Source organism: Leucopleurus acutus (assembly GCF_964270905.1).
Source record: "Leucopleurus acutus genome assembly, chromosome: 6".
Classification (NCBI taxonomy): domain Eukaryota; kingdom Metazoa; phylum Chordata; class Mammalia; order Artiodactyla; family Delphinidae; genus Leucopleurus; species Leucopleurus acutus.
The window spans coordinates 56,555,692-56,580,356 of record NC_139149.1 but is presented as its reverse complement, the minus strand read 5'-3'; the positions used below and the strand labels follow the sequence as shown (position 1 = coordinate 56,580,356).

The 24,665-nt window shown below is 38.1% G+C and overlaps 1 protein-coding gene across 2 annotated transcripts in view; it reads right to left on the bottom strand.

Moving 5' to 3' along the window:
• Window positions 1–11,473: 11,473 nt before the first annotated feature.
• LOC309962777 (kelch-like protein 23) overlaps window positions 11,474–24,665 on the bottom strand; it is a 39,217-nt gene continuing 26,025 nt past the window's right edge. For both annotated transcript variants that reach the window (XM_082840759.1, XM_082840760.1), the window contains 2 exons: window positions 24,146–24,298; window positions 11,474–13,506 (listed from right to left, as the gene is read on the bottom strand). In XM_082840759.1, the coding sequence (XP_082696885.1) occupies window positions 13,196–13,506; window positions 24,146–24,298 (464 nt within the window). In that variant the 3' untranslated portion in view covers window positions 11,474–13,195. The remainder of the gene's footprint in view (window positions 13,507–24,145; window positions 24,299–24,665) is intronic.

Here is a 24,665-nt window from a genome sequence, read left to right as displayed (position 1 = left end):
ATTTATTTATTTGGCTGCACTGGCTCTTAGTTGCAGCATGAGGGATCTTCGTTGCCACGTACGGGATCTTTAGTTGTGGCATGTGGGATCTAGTTCCCTGTCCAGGTATTAAACCTGGGCCCCCTGCATTGGAGCTCGGAGTTTTAGCCACTGGACCACCAGGGAAGTCCCGAAGCTTTTTACAATCTTAACTTTCAGATTCGTCTGAAGAAAATGAACTTGTTTTCATGAAAATTCACCCTTTGTATTTCTTATGAATTTACTGCTTAATGCGTGCATGTACTTATTAATATAATTGTTCCTGGTTATTGGAGATGTAAAATATTCTAAAAGAAGTAACTAAGCCTACGAAAAATCCTTTTACATAATAAGTATACAGAAGATCTCACAGTTTACATGCCTCAGGGCCTTTGCACTTGCTGTTTCCAAAAGTCCCAATCCTTCTTCTTTCATGCCTGAGCACAAATGTCATCTTATCAGAGGCCTTTGCTGACCACCCTATAAAAATAGTACCTCTCTCACAATTATACCACTCCATCTTCTTCATCCTGATTTAGTTTTTTCATAACATATATCACCACTATCTTTTTTTTCCAGTTTAATTGAGATATAATTGACATACAGCACTGTAAGTTTAAGGTGTACGGCATAATGATTTGACTTACATATACCATGAAATGATTACCACAATATGTTCAATTAACATCCATCATCTCATATAGATACAGAATAAAAGAAAAACAAAAAACAGGTTTTTTCCTGTGATGAGAACTCTTTGGATTTACTCTCTTAACTTTCTTATATATCATACATCAGTGTCAACTATAGTCATCATGTTGTACATTACATCCTTAGTGCTTATTTTGTAACTAGAAGTTTGTACCTTTTAACCACCTTCATCTAATTCCTCCTCCCATCACTCCCTGCCAATGGTAACCACAAATCTGATCTCCTTTTCTATGAAATTTTTTTTTTACATATAAATGAGATCATACAGTATCTGTCTCTCTGTCTGACTTGTTTCACTTAGCATAATGCCCTCAAGGTCCATCCATGTTGTTGCAAATGGCAGGATTTCCTGGGTTTTTTTTTTGTTTTTTACAGCTGAATAATATTCCATCTTATATATATATATACTTTTATATATATAACTTCTTTATCCATTCATACATCAATGGTCACTTAACATTCCTTCCATGTCTTGGCTATTGTAAATAATGCTGCTATGAACACGGGGGTGCAGATATCTCTTTGATATAGTGTTTTTGTTTCCTTCTGATATATTCCCAGAAGTGGGATTGCTAGATCTCACTTTTAATTTTTAGAGAAATCTCCAAAATATTACTACTGTATCCTATGGTGGTTGTACCAATTTACAATCTTATCAGCAGTGCACAAGGGTTCCCTTTTCTCCACATCCTCAATAATATTTATCTCGTCTTTTTTCTTTTTCCTCCTAGCAAAGGCTCCAACACCATGGGCACCCCAAGCCTTTTGTCCTTCTAAATTTTATAATTTATTTATTTATTTTCGGCTGTGCCGCACGGCCTGTGGGATCTTAGTTCCCTGAGCAGGGATTCAACCCAGGCCCCCTGCAGTGGAAGCGCAGAGTCCCAACCACTGGACCGCCAGCAAATTCCCTTCTCCTTCTCATATATGTTGCTTCATTGGTCTTTGGAGTCTCATGTCACAAAACAACAAAATGAGCACAAAGCAAATAGGGTTGGACCAGGAGCACACCTAGAACATTCTACAACCCTCAGCAATTCCCAGCCTTCCCTGGGGCATCGTGGTAAATCTGACTCTGCATTTTACATATTGACTTGATTACTTATTGTCAGTCCGCCTCAATAGAATGTCATAAGCTTTCTGAGAGCAGCAACAGTGTCTTCTGTTTACTGCTTTATGACCAGGGTCCAAACACAGTCCTTGGCACAGGACTTTTTAATAAATAAATAAAATTTATTTATTAATTTTATTTTTTTTTTTATTTATTTTATTTATTTATTTTATTTATTTATTTTATTAATTAATTATTTATTTATTAATAAATAAATAAAATAAATAAAATAAATAAAATTTTAATAAATTTTATCCACCACCCACAAATTACCTTGGGAAAAATAATACTTCTTCTCCCACTTTAGTCACTCTGTCCTCTTGGCTCTGCTTTATTTTCTTTTAGCACATGGCTTTTTAAAAATTATCTGCTTGTTTACTTGTTTATTGTCTGTGTGCCCTGTTAGGGGAGCTCTACTAAGAATAGGGACACTATCTTGCTCGCCTCTATCTTCCCAGAGTTTAGAGCAAGGCTTGGCACAGAGGAAGCTCTCGGTAAGTAGTTCCTGAATAAATGAAAATAAACAGATAAGTAACTTTTCATGATGAAACTTGCCAGATAGGACAACTCTTCATGTACCTATGTTTTTATTCTATTTACTTGAAAATTTCATTTAGGTTCTCAGTTACATGTTGATTTATTCAAAGGTAAATTAAGTTTTTTAAAAAAGTCAAATTGTAACAATTGCCTCAGTTTACATGATTAAATAAGTACAACTGCATTCTGATTGGCTGAATGACTGAGTGATTGATTTAAACCCATCTTCTAAATAAATAAGATTTGAAAGATGTATAGGTACTTAATACTACTTTGTGACATATGATTTCTGCTTTCAATTTGTACTCACCCATTATTTCTGTGACTTTAAGAAGCAACAAATATAAAATGCACCTCGCTACTGAGTCCCTTTCCCCTGAGGGAAAGTAAGTAAATAAAGTCACCAGTTTCTTGTATATCCTTCCTGAAGTATTCTGTGAATGCACTAGTAAACATTTGTGTATTTTTCCTTTTCTTACACAATAACATATTATACTATAGCTCTGTACCTTGTTTTTGTTTTGTAGCTTGTTTTTTTTTTTACTTTATATTGGAGCTTGCTCTAGTATTATGGCTGTATAATACTCCATTGTGCAGTGTGTCTTAATTTATTTAAATAATTCTACAGGGACATTTAGATTGTTGTCAGTCTTTTCCTGTTCCAAACAATCCTGCAATGAATAACTGTACACATGTCATTTCACATATATGTAAATACATCTGTAGGATAAATTCCTAGATGCGTCTTTAGCTCTTAGAGCAATAAATAACACTTCTCATCCTCACCCAGCTTCTGAGCCAACTGGGAAATAAGACAAAAGAATTAGGCAGATAGTTGATCAAAAGTATGACCTGTATCACTGATAAAAGCTGATGCTGAAGAATGTGACTTACATTTGCATATAAGAGGGCTTCCTAATTCTAAATCTCTCTCCATTTAATCATAGGCAATGTTGGTTAGCTATAGGCCTCTCAGTGCAGGTGTTGGGAAGAGAAGGGGCTGAGTGGAGTTTATTCTTTACAAATGTAATAATTAGAAAAGTCATCTTCGGTGCAGCCACTATGGAAAACAGTATGGAGATTCCTCAAAAAATTAAAAACAGAACTACCATATGACTTATCAATCCTACTCCTAGGTATTTATCCAAAGAAAATGAGAACACTAATTAGAAAAGACATAAGCACGCCTGTGATCATAGCAGCATTATTTACAATAGCCAAGATACGGAAGCAACCTAAATGCCCATCAATAGATGAGTGGATAAAGAAGATATGGTGCATATTAAAATAATGGAATATTACTCAGCCATAAAAAGAATGAAATCTTGCCATTTGCAGCAACATGGATGGACATAGAGGGCATTATGCTAAGTGAGATAAGTCAGGGAAAGACAAATACTGTATGATTTCACTTATATGTGGAATCTAAGAAACAAATGAATAAACATAACAAAACAAAAATCGTAGATACAGTAAGTCGCCTCCATACGAACGATTTCCGTTCTGAGAGCACGTTCGTAAGTCCAGTTTGCTCCTAAGTCCAACAAAGCCAGCCTAGGGAGCCAACTAACGCAATTGGCTATAGTACTGTGCTATAATAGGTTTATAATACTTTTCACACAAATAATACATAAAAAATAAACAAAAAATAAAGAAAACATTTTTAATCTTGCAGTACAGTACGTTGAAAAGCACAGCAGTACAGAACAACAGCTGGCATACAGGGGCTGGCATCGAGTGAACAGGCAAGAAGAGTTACTGACTGGAAGACGGAGAGGAGGTGGGAGGTGGTAGAGCTGAAGGGTAGTCAGCAGTAGGAGACGGAGGGCGAGCTGCAATTTCACTCACGCCTGACACTGGTGGCACAGGTTCTGGTTCCTTGCTGGATTCAATTCTACCTACCCTCTTGAAAAAAAGATCCAGTGATGTCTGGGTAGTAGCTCTTTTTTTCTTGTCATAGATGACATGGTAGCACTGGATGGCATTTTGAACGGCTGCTGCAACCTTCATGTACCGGCCTATGTTCAGGTCCTGTGCCTCAAAAACTAACAGTGCTTCCTCAAATAAAGAAAATCCCCTTGCCATTTCCTGTGTTGTGAATCTCTTCAGTTCTTCAGTTACTTCTTCTTCCTCTTGTCTCTCTTCATCCTTTCTTGGCACTTGGCGCTTGTTAGCGATACCAGCTACATCACCGCTGCTTTTACGCTTGCTTCCAGACATCCTGGGCTTGAAATAAAGATCCTGTACTACTGTACTCTATACAGTAAAGTACACAAAAGCACAACCACTTGTAGAGGATGCACGCCAGACACGTAAGTGAACTAACTTACGTGATTGGACATTTGAACGCACCTTCGCATCTTTGAAAGTTCTCAACTTAAAGGCTCATATGTAGGGGACTTACTGTATAGAGAACAAATAGGTGGTCGCCAGAGGGTGGGAAAGTGGGGGGAGGAAAGAAATAGGTGAGCGAGATTAAGAGGGACAAACTTTCAGTTGCAAAATAAATGAGTCACAGGTATGAAATGTACAGTGTGGGGAATATAGTCAATAGATATAATATCTTTGTATGGTGATATATCATTACTAGACTTAATGTGATGATTATTTTGAAATGTACAGAAATATGGAATCACTGTGTTGTATAACAGGAAGTAACATAGTGTTGTAGGTCAATTATACTTCAAAAAGAAACAAACTCATAGAAAAAGAGATCAAATTTGTAATTACTAGACGAGGGGCAGAGGAAGAGGGAATTAGATGAAGGCAGTCAAAAGGTACAAACTTCCAGTTATAAGATAAATAAGTACTAGGAATGTAATGTACAACATGATAAATATAATTAATATTGTTGTATGTTATATATGTAAGTTGTTAAGAGAGTAAATCCTAAGAGTTCTCATCACAAAGAAAAAAGTTTTTTTCTATTGCTTTAAATTTTTATCTGTTTGATGATGGATAGTCACTAAACTTACTGTGATAATCATTCTATGATGTATGTAAGTCAAATCATTATGCTGTACACCTTAGTCTTACAAAGTGCTGTATGTCACTTATATCTCAAAAAAACTGGAAGAAAAAAATGAACAACAAAGAAAGGAAAGTCATCCCTCCTTCCCTAGGGAGAAGCAAGCGGGGGGTGGGTGTTAAACTAGTAGAGCTACTTCCACGTAGAAGGACACATCAGGAGAGGGGAAGAAGTGTTCCCACCCTAACAAAGGACTCTTCTGATTCAAAAGGATCTGCATTTATAGATCAATGGAACAGGATAGAAAGCCCAGAAAGAAACCCACACACTTATGGGCAGTTAATCTACAACTAAGCAGGCAAGAATATACAAAAGGAGAAAAGACAGTCTCTTCAGTAAGTGGTGCTGGGAAACCTAGACAGCTACATGGAAAAGAATGAAATTAGAACATTTTCTCACACCATACACAAAAATAAACTCAAAATGGATTAAAGAACTAAATGTAAGACCAGACGCTATAAAATTTCTAGAGGAAAACACAGGCAGAACACTCTTTAACATAAATCGTGGCAATATTTTTTTGGATCTGTCTCCTAAAAGCAATGGAAATAAAAGCAAAAATAAACCAACGGGGCCTTATTAAACCTGAAAGCTTTTGCACAGCAAAGGAAACCATAAACAAAACGAAAACACAACCTATGGACTGAGAGAAAATATTTGCAAATGATGCTACTGACAAGGGATTAATTTCCAAAATATACAAACAGCTCATACAGCTTAATATCAAACAAACAAACAACCCAGTCAAAAAATGGGCAGAAGACCTAAATGGACAGTTCTCCAAAGAAGACATACAAATATCCAACAGGCATATGAAAAAATGCTCAATATTGCTAATTATTAGAGAAATGCAAATCAAAACTACAATGAGGTATCACCTCACACCAGTTAGAATGGCCAGGATTAAAAAGTCTACAAATAATAAATGCTGGCGAAGGTGTGGAGAAAAAGGAATCCTCCTACACTGTTGGTGAGAATGTAAACTGGTACAGCCACTATTGAGAACAGTATGGAGGTTCCTTAGAAAACTAAAAAGAGAGTTACCATGTGATCCAACAATCTGATCCTCAGGTTTTTAACCTTGCTTCTTTACTTTGAAATATAGCACACCAGATTTTTAATATATGCTCATGACTCCTGGGCATATATCTAGAGGAAACACGAATTCGAAAAGATACATGCACCCCAATGTTCACAGCAGCACTATTTACAATAGCCAAGACATGGAAGCAACCTAAATGTCCATCAGCAGATGACTAGATAAAGACGACGTGGTATATATACAATGAAGTATTACTCAGCTGTAAAAAAGAATAATGCCATTTGCGGTAACATGGATGGACCTAGAGACAATCATATTAAGTGAAGTCAGACAGAGAAAGACAAATAGCATGATATCACTTACATGTGGAATCTTAAAAAATGATGCAAATGAACTTATTTATAAAACAGAAATAGACTCATAGACATGGAACACAAACTTATGGTTACTAAAGGGGATAGCAGTGGGGGGGGATAAATTAGGAGTTTGGGATTAACAGATACACACTACTTCATACAAAATAGGCAAACAATAAGGACCTACTGTATAGCACGGGGAACTATACGCAATATGTTGTAATAACTTATAATGGAAAAGAATCTGAAAAAGAACATAAAACTGAATCAATCTGCTGTACATTTGAAACTAACACATTGTAAATTAATTATATTTCAATTAAAAAAAGGTAAAAGAAGTATTTGCACTTGTAATTTTGATACATTTTTCCCGGTTGCCCTGATAAATGTACTAATTTAAACTTCCATACACCTGAAACTAACACAACATTGTAAATCAACTATACTACAATAAAAAAAAAAAACTTCGTCCATGTGAGCATGAATATAGACCCAGACACATATGAAAATGTAATATAAGATGAAGGTTTTCTGATGATGTTTTTCTATTCACGTCTCAGTACCTCAGGTTTTTAACCTTGCTTCTTTATTTTGAAATATAACACACCAGATTTTTAATTTTAGTGGCTTTATAGCATTTTAGTATCTGACAGAGACCGTTAATGGTCCCAGTATCTGTTAACCCCTTCTTCCTGTTTTTAACAAGACTCTGAGCTTTTACCTGAGCATGTGGCTATCCATTTTTGTGTCCGTCTACAACAGCACACATGCATACTATTGGAAGGACAGTTGGACTTTAAATAAGATGGAGAGACATCACAAGGAACTGCACAGAGGAGTGACATGATCACAGTGTCTCGTAGACTATATTGCTTCTGTAGTCAGCAGGGATTTATCTGCTCATCAGCAAAGGCATTTCTCAAACAGAAATGAGTGCAAACTATCCTCCAAGACCAGAACTAAAGCTGCTCTACAAGTTGAAGAGAACAGGACACTGGAGAACTTAGTGGGCAGCTCTCCTTTCCCTTAACTTAAATTATTCTAAATGTTTAGTTTTTACAGAAAGGAAAGGGGAAAGAAAAGGGAAGGATCCTGATGAGAGTTTCTGATCCTAGATTTATGAGACGGGATGCTGTGCTACTTCCACAGATGTTTTGTTACCTTTTCGCAGTTGTTTTCTCATAAAACTTTGAGTTTCCTTATTGAAAAAAGACTTCAAAGCTTCAGCTCATTCACTGCAATGGCCAAGAACATCTTTATTTATAACTTATGGGGTAAAAACACAGGTTCACAGAAGGCGGATGTCATTATGGAAAGAAGCCCAGTTAGAACTACTTTTCAAAATATTACAGGTGCGCAGATGAAAAACACAAATAGGAAATACAAGGCACAAAACGCACTGGAAGACTGAACTTGTGTCCAGCCAAGAGGATAATGATAATTTATATTGGGCACGATTTTGGTTTAAACTTTCTAACAATTTTGTGAACCAAGTGTGTGCTGTGATTTTGGTGGGGCTGAGGCAATGCATGGACACAGTGGGGCTTCTGAACTGTGAGCAATTCCTGCCCCAAACCTTTTTAGAGAACTTTCTTCTTGATTAAGAGACAAAGGTTATGGACTCCATCACATTGCCTTCCTAACTTCTTTTAAAAGCAAAGATAAAAAAGACCATAAATACATTGTTAAACCAATAACTTTGGGTTTCCATTCCTACTTAACAACACTGGAAAATAATTGTATGTGTCTTTTGTGTCCATTGGACCTGCTATTAGGCCAACAAGGGGGAAATGTTATCTGAAAAAGTCTTCTTATAAGCTCTTGGTTGAGCCTCCAAAAATAAATGCCTTTTGCTAGAAACTGTAGGATGGAAAAGCAGAAAGAAACTCTTAACAAGGATGGTATTTCAAAGACTCAAAAATTATGAAGAACAAAATGCTCTATAACTTTATTTTTTATGTATGTTTAGAGTTCCTGGCTGGGATTCCTTACCATTCTTTCCTTCTGTCTGATGTAAAGTCTCAGGTGGTAGTTAGCCAGTTTCAACCTCACCTTCCCATCTACTTTCTATTTGGAATTTTGAAGAAGTCCAAAATTATTGAAAATTCATACCCAAACTGCTTGTTGGTATTGTTATTCTGAGAATGGTGTGTGTGTGTGTGTGTGTGTGTGTGTGTGTGTGTGTGTGTGTTGGGGGGAGATAGAGAGAGAGACAGAGAGGGAGAGAGAGGAAAAGAGAGAAAAATGGAGAGAGAGATGTGGAATAAAACAAATGTTACAAAGTGATTTCTTAATTTTATTTTCCTAGGTAACTCTGAGAACCAGAATACCTTCTGTGGGAAAAGGGGCTACAGATATTGGGATAGAAGAGATTAGGTGAATACCCTGTGGTGCTTTTACCACTTCCGGACGACGCTAGGACCTTAGAAAAATTTAACTCTAATTATCCCTCTTCTGTCTTTAGTATTTTTATTGTTATGTATTTTAATTTTATGCCTAGAAACAAGAAACAATCTAGTAGCAGGAAGCATCCCTAGCATCCAGACGATGGTCTTGAAATACCATTTTTCCCTGAAAGAAATCAGGGCTGCTTGGAGAAATGGCTGATTCCAGGTTTGAGGCGGGAAATGCACAAGATGAGCCAGGAGTAGCTGGTCACACCAGACAGCAAAGAAGCTATCAAAAACTACTGGACCTGTGCCAAAAGGGAACAACTCTGGGAAGCACTCTGCAGAGCCTTTCACTGGTTCAAGATGATAAACGGAGCATCAGTAAGAGTAACTGCAATGGACTGAAAGACGCCAAGTACATTTAAATCCATGAGTTCAAAACAATTTAAAAGAAACAATAGGGACTTCCCTGGTGGCGCAGTGGTTAAGAATCCACCTGCCAATGCAGGGGACATGGGTTCGAGCCCTGGTCCGGGAAGATCCCACATGTCTCGGAGCACCTAAGCCCGTGCACCACAACTATTGAGCCTGCGCTCTAGAGCCCGCGAGCCACAACTGCTGAGCCCATGAGCCACAACTATTGAAGCCCGTGCATCTAAAGCCCGTGCTCTGCAACAAGAGAAGCCACTGCAGTGAGAAGCCCGTGCACCGCAATGAAGAGTAGCCCCCGCTCGCCCCAACTAGAGAAAGCCCGTGCGCAGCAACGAAGACCCAACGCAGCCAAAAATAAATAAATAAATATTTAAAAAAATAAAAAACAATAAATCTAATAAATCACCTTTGAAGGATGCTAACAACTATTCATTTTGCAAACTGGTACATAAAGTTAGGAATCAAGCACTTCTTCTACCTTTCCTATACAAACTATACCTCTGGGTAAACAACTAGTAAGTGAAGGAAGGTTTTTCTTTATAGAGGTATTTCAACAAATACACCAAGAAGAGAGAGCACTGGAAATCACCATTTTGCAATCCCTAGTGAATTAAGGATCTGGGTGTTGAGCATCTATGGCTGCCAACATCAGAAAGAGACAATTATGTCTTTTGATGAATGAACACACCACCACCTGTGAAGTAATTTTGACCCCCCCCAAAAAAAAAAAATCAAACCTGAATCTGATTAAGCTTCTGGATCTAACTACCAACTTATAGGAAACACAGGGGACAGAGGAACGTGCTAAACTACACAATAGGAACACAATCAGTAAAATCTCAACTCTGGGAAAGCAGAATGAATGATCTAGCTTCTTCAACAATTAAATTGCAAGGAGTTAAAAAAAGAAAAGATGGATGGGAAACTTATAAATTAAGAGACCTAAAAATTTTTTCTATGCATATGAAAATAAAGGGTAATGTGCCTTTAAGCAAGTACCCTAGATATTGATCCTATTTCAGTTGTAGCTAAAAACTAAAAATAAGACTTCTGAGAAACAGCAACTTTCAAAATGTGGACACTTGGAGTCCTCTTAATTAAGTCATACTTAAAATCATCTCCACAACTTTAATTATTTTGTAAAATAGTGTTTGCTCTCCCAAAGCAATGGCCTGCATTTAATTATAGTAAAATATTTTTCATTCATACAACAGTGATTTGGAACTTGGAATAATTCTGACCGAAATGTTTACCTTTCTTAATTCTTTCTTGTGTGCATATATCAAGAACAAAAAAAGAATGTTATAGAAAATAGGAGCTGGAAATTAAATGCCTGAGATCACAAACTATTTTCAAGATCCTTAAGAATAAGATGGGATCCATGATCTCAAAATTAGCCAAGAGACGTAACATGCATATATAAATGTTAAATTCTTTAAATGTGACAATGAAAGTTTTACTGTGGCTGAAACAGTCAGGAAAGAATTTCCAGAGGCTGGACTTTATAGGACCTAGATAAGCAGAAAGGAGGCAAAAGTGATTCCAATTGTTCTCATCCATTCATAAAAGAGATCTCTAAAGCCCTACTGGATAACATATTACTGGTTCAGCATTAAATGCAAATGTTCTTGAGAGCAATAAAATATTCTGTAATTCAAGTACAGACTGAAATACTCTGGAATTCAGTTGCTTCACTAATTCAGAAACTCAATTGTTCTTCAATTCAACTGGCCCAAATTCAAGCAGCTTTACCACGTATGCAATGATTTATTTATTTTTATTGAAAATACAAAGTAATATTAAAGGAAAACATTTAAATAATTTAAAAATCATTCCATATCCCCCTACACTAACACAATGAATTTCACTTCTGCATATTACTTTCCACATGCATAAAGATTTTACAGACACAATGATAGTGTTCATACCATTTTATATTGTGCTTATTTTACTTACCATATCACAGACATGCCCATGTTTCTACAGTCTTCCAAACAATTTTTTTAATGGCAGTATAAGGCTTCACTCTTTTTATTAGCCCACTTTCTTCTTTGCCATTTAGATTATTTCCAATTTTTCGCTATTGTAAATAATGCAGACATAAACAACCTCATGCATTTATCTTTTTGTTTGTTTGTTTTGTTTGTATGTTATTCTTTAGGTTACAAATCAAGGAGTAGAATTTATGAGGAAAAAATATGGTCATTTTTATGGCTTTCTATGTAGTGCCATATTGTGTTCCCAAAGGGTTGTATCTGTTTAAAATGCCTTCTTAAACGAATGTATTAAACAGGTTCTTTCTAAAATTTAAAAATAACTCATAAAAATTAGGTAGTTTTACACTTACATACTTAAAGTTAAAAATAATTATTGTCTCTTAAAAAATGAAGAGTGTGGGTAGATGATCTAACAGATTACTAAAAGTTTAGATGAGTTAACTTAAGCTACGCTTCTTAACTTTTGTCAAGTTACGGCACACATGGAAAGTGATATGGTAGGCACACTGGAGAAAATGAACAAAGATGTTTCTGGCCCTGAAGCTTCAGCTACCCAGGCCACCTCTGGCTACTCCAAGAGCTGTGGGGATCCATATCTAGGCATATCTGTCACCCAAAGAGCCAGTGTACATGGGAAGGGAAGTTCTAACTGAGGTTAGGTGACTCAATCCAAGTCACAAAATCTAGTTAGTGGAAAATGAATTCAAATTTCTTCTCATCAATGTATTTTCTACTGTATCACAATGTTCTACATGCTTTCTGGCTCTAAATTTCAATTTCACATGCAGACAAGTACCTATACTTATGAATAAAGAGGATTTTCTGATATGCTTAAAGACACCTAAACTAGCAATTTATATCAAAGCTGAAAGTTAAAAATAGCTCTTAGGATCAACAAATATTCAACTCTTTCCTCTGCAATTTTTCAGATTTTCCATTCTTTTAAATTTAGTTTGTAAACTCTGAATAGTAATACTCTTTTGCACAACATCTTGTATATCTCTGGTAGTCAGTAAATAAAGAATCATAACTATAAATAATATACACTACAAAGGAAAAACACTAGACTTAAGTCCATTCTAAATAATTCTAAAGGTAAAAAAAGATTTTTAAGCATTGATTTTGTAGAGGTAGAGAATATTCCCTCTTTATATTTCAAATTCCTTGTTAGCTAAATGGAACTTTAATGTACACTATTACATTACATTAATGTACACTATTACACCGTCATAAGAAATATTTCACTCCACAGAATGATTTTGACCTACACCAGTGTTGATGCTACCAGGAGATAAAAATTCACTGCAAAGACGTTTCACCTTTTACCAAGTGTCCAGTGTTCCAGATCACCTTTGATGAGCAGAGATTAAAGGTAGTAACCCCACTGATTCAACTGTAAATATACATAAGATGTTTCTTGACCATTAATCACAGGGTTGGGGTGTAGAGTGGGGGTTAGGCATGAGAATTTACCTAACGTGTGCCAGGCCACAATAACAAGTAAGACACTCCAAACCCTACATTCTTTTTCACTACACCCTGAAACAGTGATTACTTGGTCATTTCTATGGACTTAAACATTATACACACAAACACACCCGTGGGACCGCATGGCACTTGGAAGATTACCCACGATTTCCCACTTATTAAGATCTGGATCATATTTCTCAATGCTCTGAAGATATGTCCCCTTTGAGTAGGAATACCCCCCAGTGACATAAATACATCCATTCATGATGACGGCACCACACTCCATCCTCCTTTCCATCATGGGAGCGATCTCTCTCCATTCATTCTGTTCAGGGTCATAGCATTCTGTGATTGTAGTTTGTCCACCAACTAGATAGAGCTTATTTTCAAATGGAACTGAACACAATCCATATTCTATTAAAAAGAAAAAAGCATATTTCTATTAGGATAACAAGCAAAAGAGATACCTTAGGGTGGTGATATAATAATGCTTTACAATTTAGCATACAAAAATAGAGTAGTTGTGACATTCTGCTTCCAGCACATACTACCACAACACGGAGCCTTAAAATCCACTCCCAATCACCAGACTCAGATTACCTATTCCTGCCACTGTCTTTCAGGTTATCCCTAAACTGGCTTTGCAGGATGCCGGGAGGAACTCATCCTCTGACCACTACCCTTCCGGGTACTTCCCAGCACAGGCACCTTTTTCTCTATGCCTATGTGTAAAAGGTGGTAGCAGCAGAGTCCCTCTGCCATGAAGACATCCCAGGTAACTGGTGTAGGGTCCTTCAGGTCTTAGCAGCTAACCCTGTACAGTATCTGCTGCCACAGGCGCTTGCCTCTCTCACACTGCCGGTCAAGTTAAAGACACAAGAAGTTAGAGAAATATAAGCCAGTTTAGTGGGGAACTACAGTCTGTGACCTTAAGAAGCTGTGGAAGGTGCTCAAAGGCCGAGGGCTGCCGTGTGAGGTCTGCGTCCTGGGGCTGGGAGTCCACCTCTTGGGGGTCAGCTTTCCAGGCCGTTTTAATTTTTTTCCGTTTTATCTCCCCCTCCACATCCAAACCTGCTGGCTCTTAAAGGCACCAGGATCTCTGGCAACTTCACTTCCTCTCCCTTCTTCCCAGGGCTGTGACTAGGGTAAGGCAAGTGAGGTGCCCAGAGCACAAAACAGGAGGAGACTCTTCCACCTTCCGAGCAACTCCTTCGGTTCTGTGCCTCAAGGGCACAGGTCACTTGCCTGACCCTAGTCCCAGCCCTGTTTCTTCCACGCCCTCAGTTCTAATATCGCTCTCAGCCTGTGAGTTCTTTCTCTGGAAGTATCGACCATTAGATTACACTTAAATACTTCTAGCTGCAGACCTGAAGAAAGCGCAGGAGTTGTCAGTGGCACTAATACTATGGCGAATAAATGAAGATTTAGCTTGCCATTGCTGAGCTGTTCCATCTGTCTGGAACACCTTCTTTTCCCAGGTCCTTGCACAGCTACCTTCTCCATGTCATTCAGGTCTCATCTTACTCTCACCTCCTCAGAGGGCCTTCCCAGATCATCCAACCTGAAGGAGCTGGTCAGGCATCTCTACCACATCACCCTCTTTTAATTCTCTCTGTAGCTCTTCTCATAATCTGACGTGGTTCCTGTTTACAGTCTCTCTCTTCCTTCTGACAGTACAAGAACTGTGTCCTGCCCACCACTCCACTCCCAACTGAAGGATGGCAAGTGTCTGGCATCTTGTAAGGACTCAATAAAAGTTTGTTGAATCAATGAATGAATTGTACCTTGTACCCTCTGTGCCCAAATATGCGCCCCCATTACTTCGTGGAAGAAAAGCTTATAAGGCCTTCTTTAGAAAGAAAGAATGTACAATCAGAAATGTGATTTGCCCTTTAAGTAGGGAAGACAAATTCTCATCAGTAAAGTTCTTACTATTTAGGTTTCAAAGCCTAAGGAAAAGTCTGAGAAGACGGGTATTTCTGCTTTGAGTCCCCATATTGTTGTTCTCTGGTTTCTGACATCCAAGAATAAAAGAATTCTCCTACCTCTGAAAACCCATTTATTACCTTTCAGTTATACACATGCAGAATTTTTATAGGATTTAGTTGTTTTTGAGTACTTGTGACACATTGTTTGTATAAATTATGAGTCATTCTGTCAAATGGTTATTGTGAAAATTAATGATGATTCAAAAACATCAGTTGGTATAAATGATTCAACAATGAGCTTATTAAGCTTTTCTTAACTTATTCAAATCTCACAAAAAAATCCTCAATTTGCAACTCTTATGTTAAGAGAAGTATCTCAATCTTTCTATAGCAGTAAAAATATTTAAAATAAAGTGACTCCTGGGCTCTCTATTCTGTTCCATTGATCTACATGTCTGTTTTTGTGCCAGTACCATACTGGTTTTTTTTTGTTTTGTTTTGTTTTGTTTTGTGTGATATGCGGGCCTCTCACTGTTGTGGCCTCTCCCATTGCGGAGCACAGGCTCCGGACGTGCAGGCTCAGCGGCCATGGCTCACAGGCCCAGCCACTCCACGGCATGTGGGATCCTCCCAGACCGGGGCACAAACCCGTGTCCCCTGCATCGGCAGGCAGACTCTCAACCACCGCACCACCAGGGAAGCCCTACCATTACTGTTTTGATTACAGTAGTTGTGTAGTATAGTCTAAAGTCAGCAATTCCTCCAGCTCTGTTCTTCTTTTTCAAAATTGTTTTGGCTATTTGGGGTCTTCTGTGCTTCCACACAAATTTTAAAATTATTTTTTCTAGTTCTGTGAAAAATACCCTTGGTATTTTATTAATTAATTAATTAATTAATTTTATTTATTTTTGGCTGCGTTGGGTCTTCGTTGATGAGTGCGGGCTTTCTCTAGTTGTGGTGAGTGGGGGCTACTCTTCGTTGTGGTGCGCAGGCTTCTTCTTGTGGTGGCTTCTCTTGTTGCAGAGCACAGGCTATAGGGCACCTCAGTAGTTGCGGCACACCGGCTCAGTAGTTGTGGCTTGCGAGCTCTAGAGTGCAGGCTCAGTAGTTGTGACACACAGGTTTAGCTGCTCCGCAGCATGTGGGATCTTCCTGGACCAGGGCTCGAACCCATGTCTCCTGCATTGGCAGGCAGATTCTTAACCACTGCGCCACCAGGGAAGCCCTACCCTTGGTGTTTTGATAGGGATTGCACTGAACCTGTAGATTGCCTTAGGGTAGTGTGGTCATTTTAACAATATTAATTCTTCCAATCCATGAACACAGTATGTCTTTCCATTTGTTTATAGCGTCTTCAATTTCTTTCATCAGTGTCTTACAGTTTTCCGGGCACAGGTCTTTACCTCCTTAGGAAGGTTTAGTCCCAGGTATTTTATTCTTTTTGATGCAATGGTAAATGGGATTGTTTCTTTAATTTCTCTTTCTGATAGTTCATTGTTAGCATATAGAAATCCAACAGATTTCTGTATATTAATGCTATATCCTCATGATCAATTAATCTATGACAAAGGAAGCAAAAATATACAATGGAGAAAAGACAGTCTCTTCAACAAATGGTGCTGGGAAACCTAGACAGCTACATGGAAAAGAATGAAATTAGAACATTGCCTCACACCATATATAAAAATAAACTCAAAATGGATTAAAGACCTAAATGTAAGGCCGGATACTATAAAACTCTTAGAGGAAAAGACAGGCAGAACACTCTTTGACATAAACAGCAGCAAGATCTTTTTCGATCCACCACTTAGAGTAATGAGAATAAAAAACAAAAATAAACAAATGGGACCTAATGAAACTTAAAAGCGTTTGCACAGCAAAGGAAACCATAAACAAGACTAAAAGACAACCCTCAGAATCAGAGAAGATATTTGCAAATGAAGCAACTGACAAAGGATCAATCTCCAAAATATACAAACAGCTCATGCAGCTCAATATCAAAAACAACAACCCAATCAAAAAATGGGCAGAAGACCTAAATAGACATTTCTATAAAGAAGACATATAAATCGCCAAGAAATACATGAAAAGATGCTCAACATCACTAATCATTAGAGAAATGCAAATCAAAACTACAATGAGGTATCACCTCACACTGGTCAGAATGGCCATCATCAAAAAATCTAGAAACAATAAATGCTGGAGAGGGTGTGGAGAAAAGAGAACTCTCTTGCACTGTTGGTGGGAATGTAAATTGGTACAGCCACTATGGACAACAGTATGGAGGTTCCTTAGAAAACTAAAAATAGAACTACCATATGACCCTGCAATCCCACTACTGGACATATACCCAGAGAAAACCATAATTCAAAAAGACACATGCACCCCAATGTACACTTCAGTACTATTTACAATAGCCAGGACATGGAAGCAACCTAAATGTCCATCAACAGAGGAGTGGATAAAGAATATATGGTATGTATATACAATGGAATATTAGCCATAAAAAAGAACAAAATAATTCATTTGCAGCAACATGGATGGACCTAGAGATTGTCATACTGAGTGAAGTAAGTCAGAGAATGATGAATATTATATGATATTACTTATATATGGAATCTTAAAAAAGGGTACAAATGAACTTATCTACAAAACAGAAATAGAGTTACAGAGTAGAAAACAAATTTATGGTTACCGGGGGTAAGAGGGGGAGGGATAAATTGGGATATTGGGATTAACATATACACATTACTATGTGTAAAACAGATAACTAATAAGACCTACTAAATAGCACAGGGAACTCTACTCAATACTCTGTAATGGCCTATATGGGAAAAGAATCTAAAAAAGAGTGGATATATGTATATGTATCTGATTCACTTTGCTACACACCTGAAACTAACACAACATTGTAAATCAACTATACTCCAATAAATAAATAATTTTTAAAAAAATGATAAAGCAAAAAAACCCCAGATGAACAGATAAAAAAGATGTGATATATATATAATACGCGCACACACACACACACACACACACACACACACACACACACAATGGAATACAACTCAGCCATAAAAAAGAAATTTTGCCATTTGCAACAACATGGATGGACTTGGAGGGTATTATGCTAAGTGAAATAAGTCAGACAGAGAAAGACAAATACTGCATGGGATCACTTATATGTGGAATCTAAAAAATAAAACAAGCTAGTTAATATAACAAAAAAGAAACAGACTCACAGATATAGAGAACAAGCTAGTGGTTACCAGTGGGGAGAGGGAAGCGGAGGAGGGGCAAGATAGGGGTAGGAGATTAAGAAGTACAAACTATTATGTATAAAATGAATAGGCTACAAGGATATATTGTACAACACAGGGAATATAGCTAATACTTTATAATAACTATAGAGTATAAAAAATTTTAACTATAAAAAAATTTAAAAATTATAAACCACTATGCTGTACCCCTAAAACTTACATAATATTTTACATAAACTATATCTAAATTTTTTAAAAGTATAAAAATAAATAAAGTGGGCTTCTCTGGTGGCACAGTGGTTAAGAATCCGCCTGCCAATGCAGGGGACACAGGTTCCATCCCTGGTCCAGGAACATACCACATGCTGTGGGGCAACTAAGCCCGCAAGCCACAACTACTGAGCCCGTGTGCCACAACTACTAAGCCCACATGCCTACAGCCCGTGCTCCACAGAAAGAGACGCCACTGCAACGACAAGTCCGCGCAGTGCAATGAAGAGCAGCCCCCGCTCACCACAACTAGAGAAAGCCTGTATGCAGCAATGAAGAACCAACGCACCCATAAACAAACAAACAAACAAACAGATAAATAAATAAATTCCCGGTAGTTCTTCCCCTGTTACCCAAATGCAACATAATGTTCTGTTATAGTTGATGGAAACTTCCTCAGCTATAACTGCCTTTTTTCTTGTTGGTCACTCTATGAAGCTACTGATGCTAAGGGACTGTGTCTTGTTTATTGAGCTCCTAGCACTGTCCATAGTAAGCAGGAAGCACTCAGCAAATATATGTTGGACGAATGAATGAATGAACAATTTCAAACCAAGTATGAGGAATAGCACCATCTGTCATGGCTCCAAAGAGTTTACACACAAATATGCACTATAAATACATGGCAGTCTGTATTCAGTGTTACATGAGTGATAGGAACAAAGCCATGTAGGGATTCAGAGACAACCACAATATTTTCAGGTATTCAATATCCATTGAAATACTTTAAGATTTTTACCTAAGATTTTTTTTCTCACTGAAAAGACCTGTAAAGCTTATCTAATCTAACTTCCTTATTTTGCTAGAAAGTAAGACCCAAGAGCTTAAGCTGCTGCCCAAGATTACACAAGTAAATAAATAGCAAAGCCAGGAGAGAACGTTGTTCCCACTGGACACAGCTCTCCACGGATTTTCCCTCTCTGTCACTTACTGCTTCTCCCGGGTTCTTCATGCACTCTTCTTCCTCAGCTCATCCTTTAACTAATGCTGTTTCCCAAGATTCTGCTCACTACTGTGTTGTTGGTCCCAACCTCCCAAGGCATCTCATTCACCTCCACACATAGTCATCATCTCTAAGCAAACAATTCACAGATCTCTGTATTTAGCTGCATTCTTCCTCCTGAGCTGCAGAACCACACTTCCCATCGCTTGCTGGACGGCTCTTCTGAGTTATCTAACTGGTCCTTGACATTTCACTACAAAACTGAGTTCATCATCTCTCCTCTTCTCCCCTCCCACTGGTTGCTACTTCAATGCTCCTAGTCAATCAGCCAGAGAGCCTAGAATGACTGTCAATTCCTTTCTCGTCCTCATCACCAATGTCCAATCACCCAAGGGAGCAATCACTACCATTCAATCAATGGTGAATCTGTAACATTCCTCGCACCTGCCTGTTTTCTACTCCTACCACTTCAGGCTTTCAGTATTTCTCACCTGGTTTATTACAATAGCTTTAGAAGATCTTCCTGCCATCTTTCTCCCAGTCTATTCTCAAAGCAGTTCTTTTCTTGAAGCTAGAACTGATCACGCATCATTCTCTTGCTCTGAAAACTTTAAGCTCTCTATTTTAAAATTCTCCAGGCTGCCATTCAAAGCCCTCCATGACATGCTCTTCAACTGAACTCTCCTATCCAGTCTCTCATCCTACCCTCTTGCATCTCATTAATATATTTTTACTCCCAGGAACTGGAATGAACCTGGAAATTTCCCTTCAGCCTTCCTTCACTGGCTAACTTTCTGCCAGAGCGCTCTTCCTCAAAAACTACCTTCCTTAATTGTAGCTATTCCTTAAGGCCCAAATCATAACAGCCTACGCCTGGAAGCCTTCTAAGATTGTCAGGGTCCCCTTAATTAGACTGAAGCTCTCTCTACCCTCAATTTCAGTAGCACTTATTTGTAAGACTGTCTTGTATTCCTGTTATGTATGTGTATTTACTACTAGATACTGAGTTCCTCTGGCAGTAAAATTAATCATCTTTGATAGAATGGTATCTTTACCAAGGTAAGGTCTCAATAAATGTTATCTTGAATTTAATGGGATTATAGTCCCCTGTTTTTCAACTATACAAAGCAACCACCCTTAAAAGCATTAAGAAAAAAGATAACATTTAGATTACCTTTTAAAAATAACAGTTAAAAAATAAATAAATAAAAATAAAAATAACAGTAGTCATTTCTTTGTGGTCTAAGCTACGTATCTATAACGTAGACTCAAGACTGACATTTACATTCTTCAGGAGGTGCTCCTAAAATGCATAAGAGGCATAACTTGCTATAATTCAGAGGATGTAGGTGTAAATGCCTTCCAGGGCCAAGGAGATAACAGACTATCTGAATGAACCGGGCTAGGGGTAAGAAAAACAGCAGCACAGGCCTCCCAAGTCTATGATGTGATGAGAATGGAAGAGACTGTGGTGAAATGGAGCATATAAGCCTCATCTAAAGGGAACAGCCACTACTTGGCACCAATAATTGTTGCCAGGAAGGAATATGATCCAAGGTTGCCAGATCTTGCAATTTTTCTAAAGGCCAGAAATCATGATTTTTATTTGAAATCTCCTGAATTTTAAATATTGGTAACAAGCCAGTTAAAAAATATTTTGAACACTGTGAGAGCCAAATAGAAGATACCACGTAGGGTGCTAATTTGATAACTTCGTTTCTCACATTATGTCAGGAAAATGTCCAATGTGACTCAAAATGCTCCATATGGAATCCTAATACTCATTTCTAATTGATTTTTTGATTTGCCATGGCTTTACATACTTTGGCTTAAGTCTCACTACCTTTTAAACTCTCTTTCAAGCAGCTAACAAGCTATACCCAATTTAAGTATGAGACCTTCATTTCTATATTTACTTTTAAATTAATTAATTTACTTATTTTAGTTTTGGCCGCATTGGGTCTTCATTGCTATGCACCAGCTTTCTCTAGTTGCAGTGAGTGTGGGCTTCTCTTGTTGCAGAGCACGGGCTCTAAGCGCACGGGCTTCAGTAGTCGTGGCTTGTGGGCTCTTGAGCACAGGCTCAGTAGCTGTGGCGCACGGGCTTAGTTGCTCCACGGCATGTGGGATCTTCCCAGACCAGGGATCAAACCTGTGTCCCCTGCATTGGCAGGCGGATTCTTAACCACTGAGCCACCACAGAAGTCCCTCGAGACATTTATTTTTAAAGGAATCTCTTTATGAAATATAAATTAAGTTTGTAATGTAAACAACTGCCCTCTGATTTGTTAATCTGACTTTTCATATGTTACATTTTCTTTGTAAAGATAAGTCAGAGAAGTATCTAACTCATAAGGTTAACATGAGGATCAAATGAAGTAACAGTGTAGTTGTTAAGAGCATGAGCTCCCAGCCAGACTGCCTGGATTTGAATCTCACAACAAACCCTAGCTAGCTGACCTCGGGCAATATATTCACTCTCTGTGTGCCTCAGTGACCTATAAAATAGTAGCAGTACCTAGCTCACAGGATTGCTGTGAGGTTTCAAAGGATTAATACAGATAAAAGTATTGGAATAGTTACTGCCTGGTACATACTTATTGAATAAATGTTAGCTATTACAGGCATACCTTGACGATATCGCAGGTTGGGTTCCAGAGCACGGTAATAAAGTGAATATCACAGTAAAGCATCACACAAATTTTTTGGTTTTCCAGGGCATATAAAAGTTATGTTTATACTATACTGTAGTCTATTAAGTGTGCAATAGCATATTTTTTATGTCTAAAAAAACTGAATATACCTTAATTTCAAAATATTTTATTGCTAAAAAATGCCAATTCAATTACAACAGAACATCAAAGATCACTGATCACAGATTACAATAACAAATTTAATAATAATGAAAAAGTTTGAAACACTGTGAGAATAACCAAAATGTGACAAGACACAAAGTGAGCAAATGCTGTTGGAAAAATGGCACCGATAGAATTCTCAAGGCACGGCTGCCACAAACCTTCAATTTGTAAAAAATGCAATATCTGCAAAGAACAATAAAGCGAAGCACAATAAAACAAGGTATGCCTGTACTCAGTATGACAGTTATTATTATTTTCTATTATAATTTCATTAGTTATCACAGAAAGTTGCGGGGAGTCTGGGATAATACATCTGAACTACTCGGAGACGAAAGTCTGCCTCTAAGATGTCTTCAGAGCCAGGACAGCATATGGCTGAAGTCCCTCCTTGTGTAAGTCCTGTGGTATATGGAGACAGCACCAGATTCAGGTGTGCTCCCTCTGAACCGTGAGATGCCATATATGATGTATGGTGGAACCAGCTGCATTGGTCAAAAGTAGGAGAGCCTGTTCCCTTATGGACAGGCAGATTGCTTATCGGTCATAGCACAGGTCAATGCAATCAAACTGCCTGACTTTGAATCCTGATCCACCACTTCCAAACTGTGTGACCTTGGCAAAGCTATTTATCCTTTCTAAGCCTTTACAAATATGTAAAATAGGGGTAAACAATACTTACAGGATTGTAGTTAGAATTTAAGGTAATATTACATGCAAAGCACTCAGTCAGTACCTGACCTATGGAAAGTGCTCAAGGTTACCTATCATTATTACTCTCAGATGGTTCAAGCTCGTGAATTCCAACTATGCTCTCCAGTGACTCACACAGAAGCTGGATGCTATATGGAAAATGATTCAAAGTAGTATGGTGATATGGTGATATGAATCTTTCCTAATGAAAAAAACCTTAATCAGATGGCTTAACCTTAACCAGGTAACTGTAACAGGTTTATCCTTCCCCCTGAGCTCTACCCAAAGAGACAAGTCAAAGAACAAAGGACACCATAGAAGGCAGGCCATTCTTTGTGGGTAGACAACTGTTAAGGCCAACACAGGGCCCTGCACATCACAGGAGTAAGTGTTTAATAGCTACTGAAACCCAGAAAGAACATGCTTCTAAAAAAAAAATCATTTCTTGCTGAACTGAATCAACAGGTATCCTTCCCAACTATTTCACAGACTAGTGGTTTTTAACTGTCAATAAAAATTGTGTTTTATACAATGCATGTAGTAAATGAAAGAAAGCATATAACTGAGGAATAGGAAACACAAAAAAAGAATCTCATTAAAACAATTTATGGGGCTTCCCTGGTGGCACAGTGGTTGAGAGTCTGCCTGCCGATGCAGGGGACGCGGGTTCGTGCCCCGGTCCGGGAAGATCCCACATGCCGCGGAGCAGCTGGGCCCGTGAACCATGGTCGCGGAGCCTGCGCGTCCAGAGCCTGCGCGTCCGGAGCCTGCGCTCCGCAGCGGGAGAGGCCACAGCAATGAGAGGCCCGCGTACCGCAAAAAAAAAAAAAAAATTTATGAAGAAACTAATTCTTTTAACCACACAGACTTAAAATATGTGTCATGTAAAGACATTAGGGAAAGTATTTGTAGATGTCATCTAGTTGGAATAGCTAATTGTGATTATTGTTAGATGAACATGTGAATATTTTGAGCCTTTAATTATACCCATGTGTAGCCTACTACAAATTTAGCACTTTCTACTTCCAGCCCATTTTTAGCCATCTCTTATGCTGATAAGATGCATCACAACATCATGTACTATTTGAGACAGTAATTTGTTACCTGGATGTGGACTGGAGGTGATGAGGCTCCATTCATTGATATCTGAATTGTAGCTCTGGACCTTGTCATAGGTGCAGCTTCCTCTGTATCCGCAGTGGCCGCCAATGACGTAGATAACTTCATGTAAGACACAGGCAGTAGCATTTCCCACGCCTGTGTGTTAATTAAAATCACATCTTCAGATTGCTCTTTCATTCGGTTTTGCAATGAATATTGGACTAAGATTATTATTGCTTTTGTTATTATTGACAGTAGATGCAAGGCATTGTGCTAGATGCTATGAAGGATAGAAGAATAAAAAAAAAAAAGGCTCCCTGCACCTTTTTTTAAAAGCGGTGAGACATTTACACAATTAATTAGAACACAGGGTAGAGAACGCCTATGAATGTTCAGAGCAAGGAGACACTGCTTTGACTAAGGGAATCATGGCAGGCAGTGGCAGAATTTGTCCTGGGCCTCAGTAGGTAGCCTTTGGCAGGCACAGGTGAGATGAAGCCATTCTAGGCAGAGGGAAAGGTGA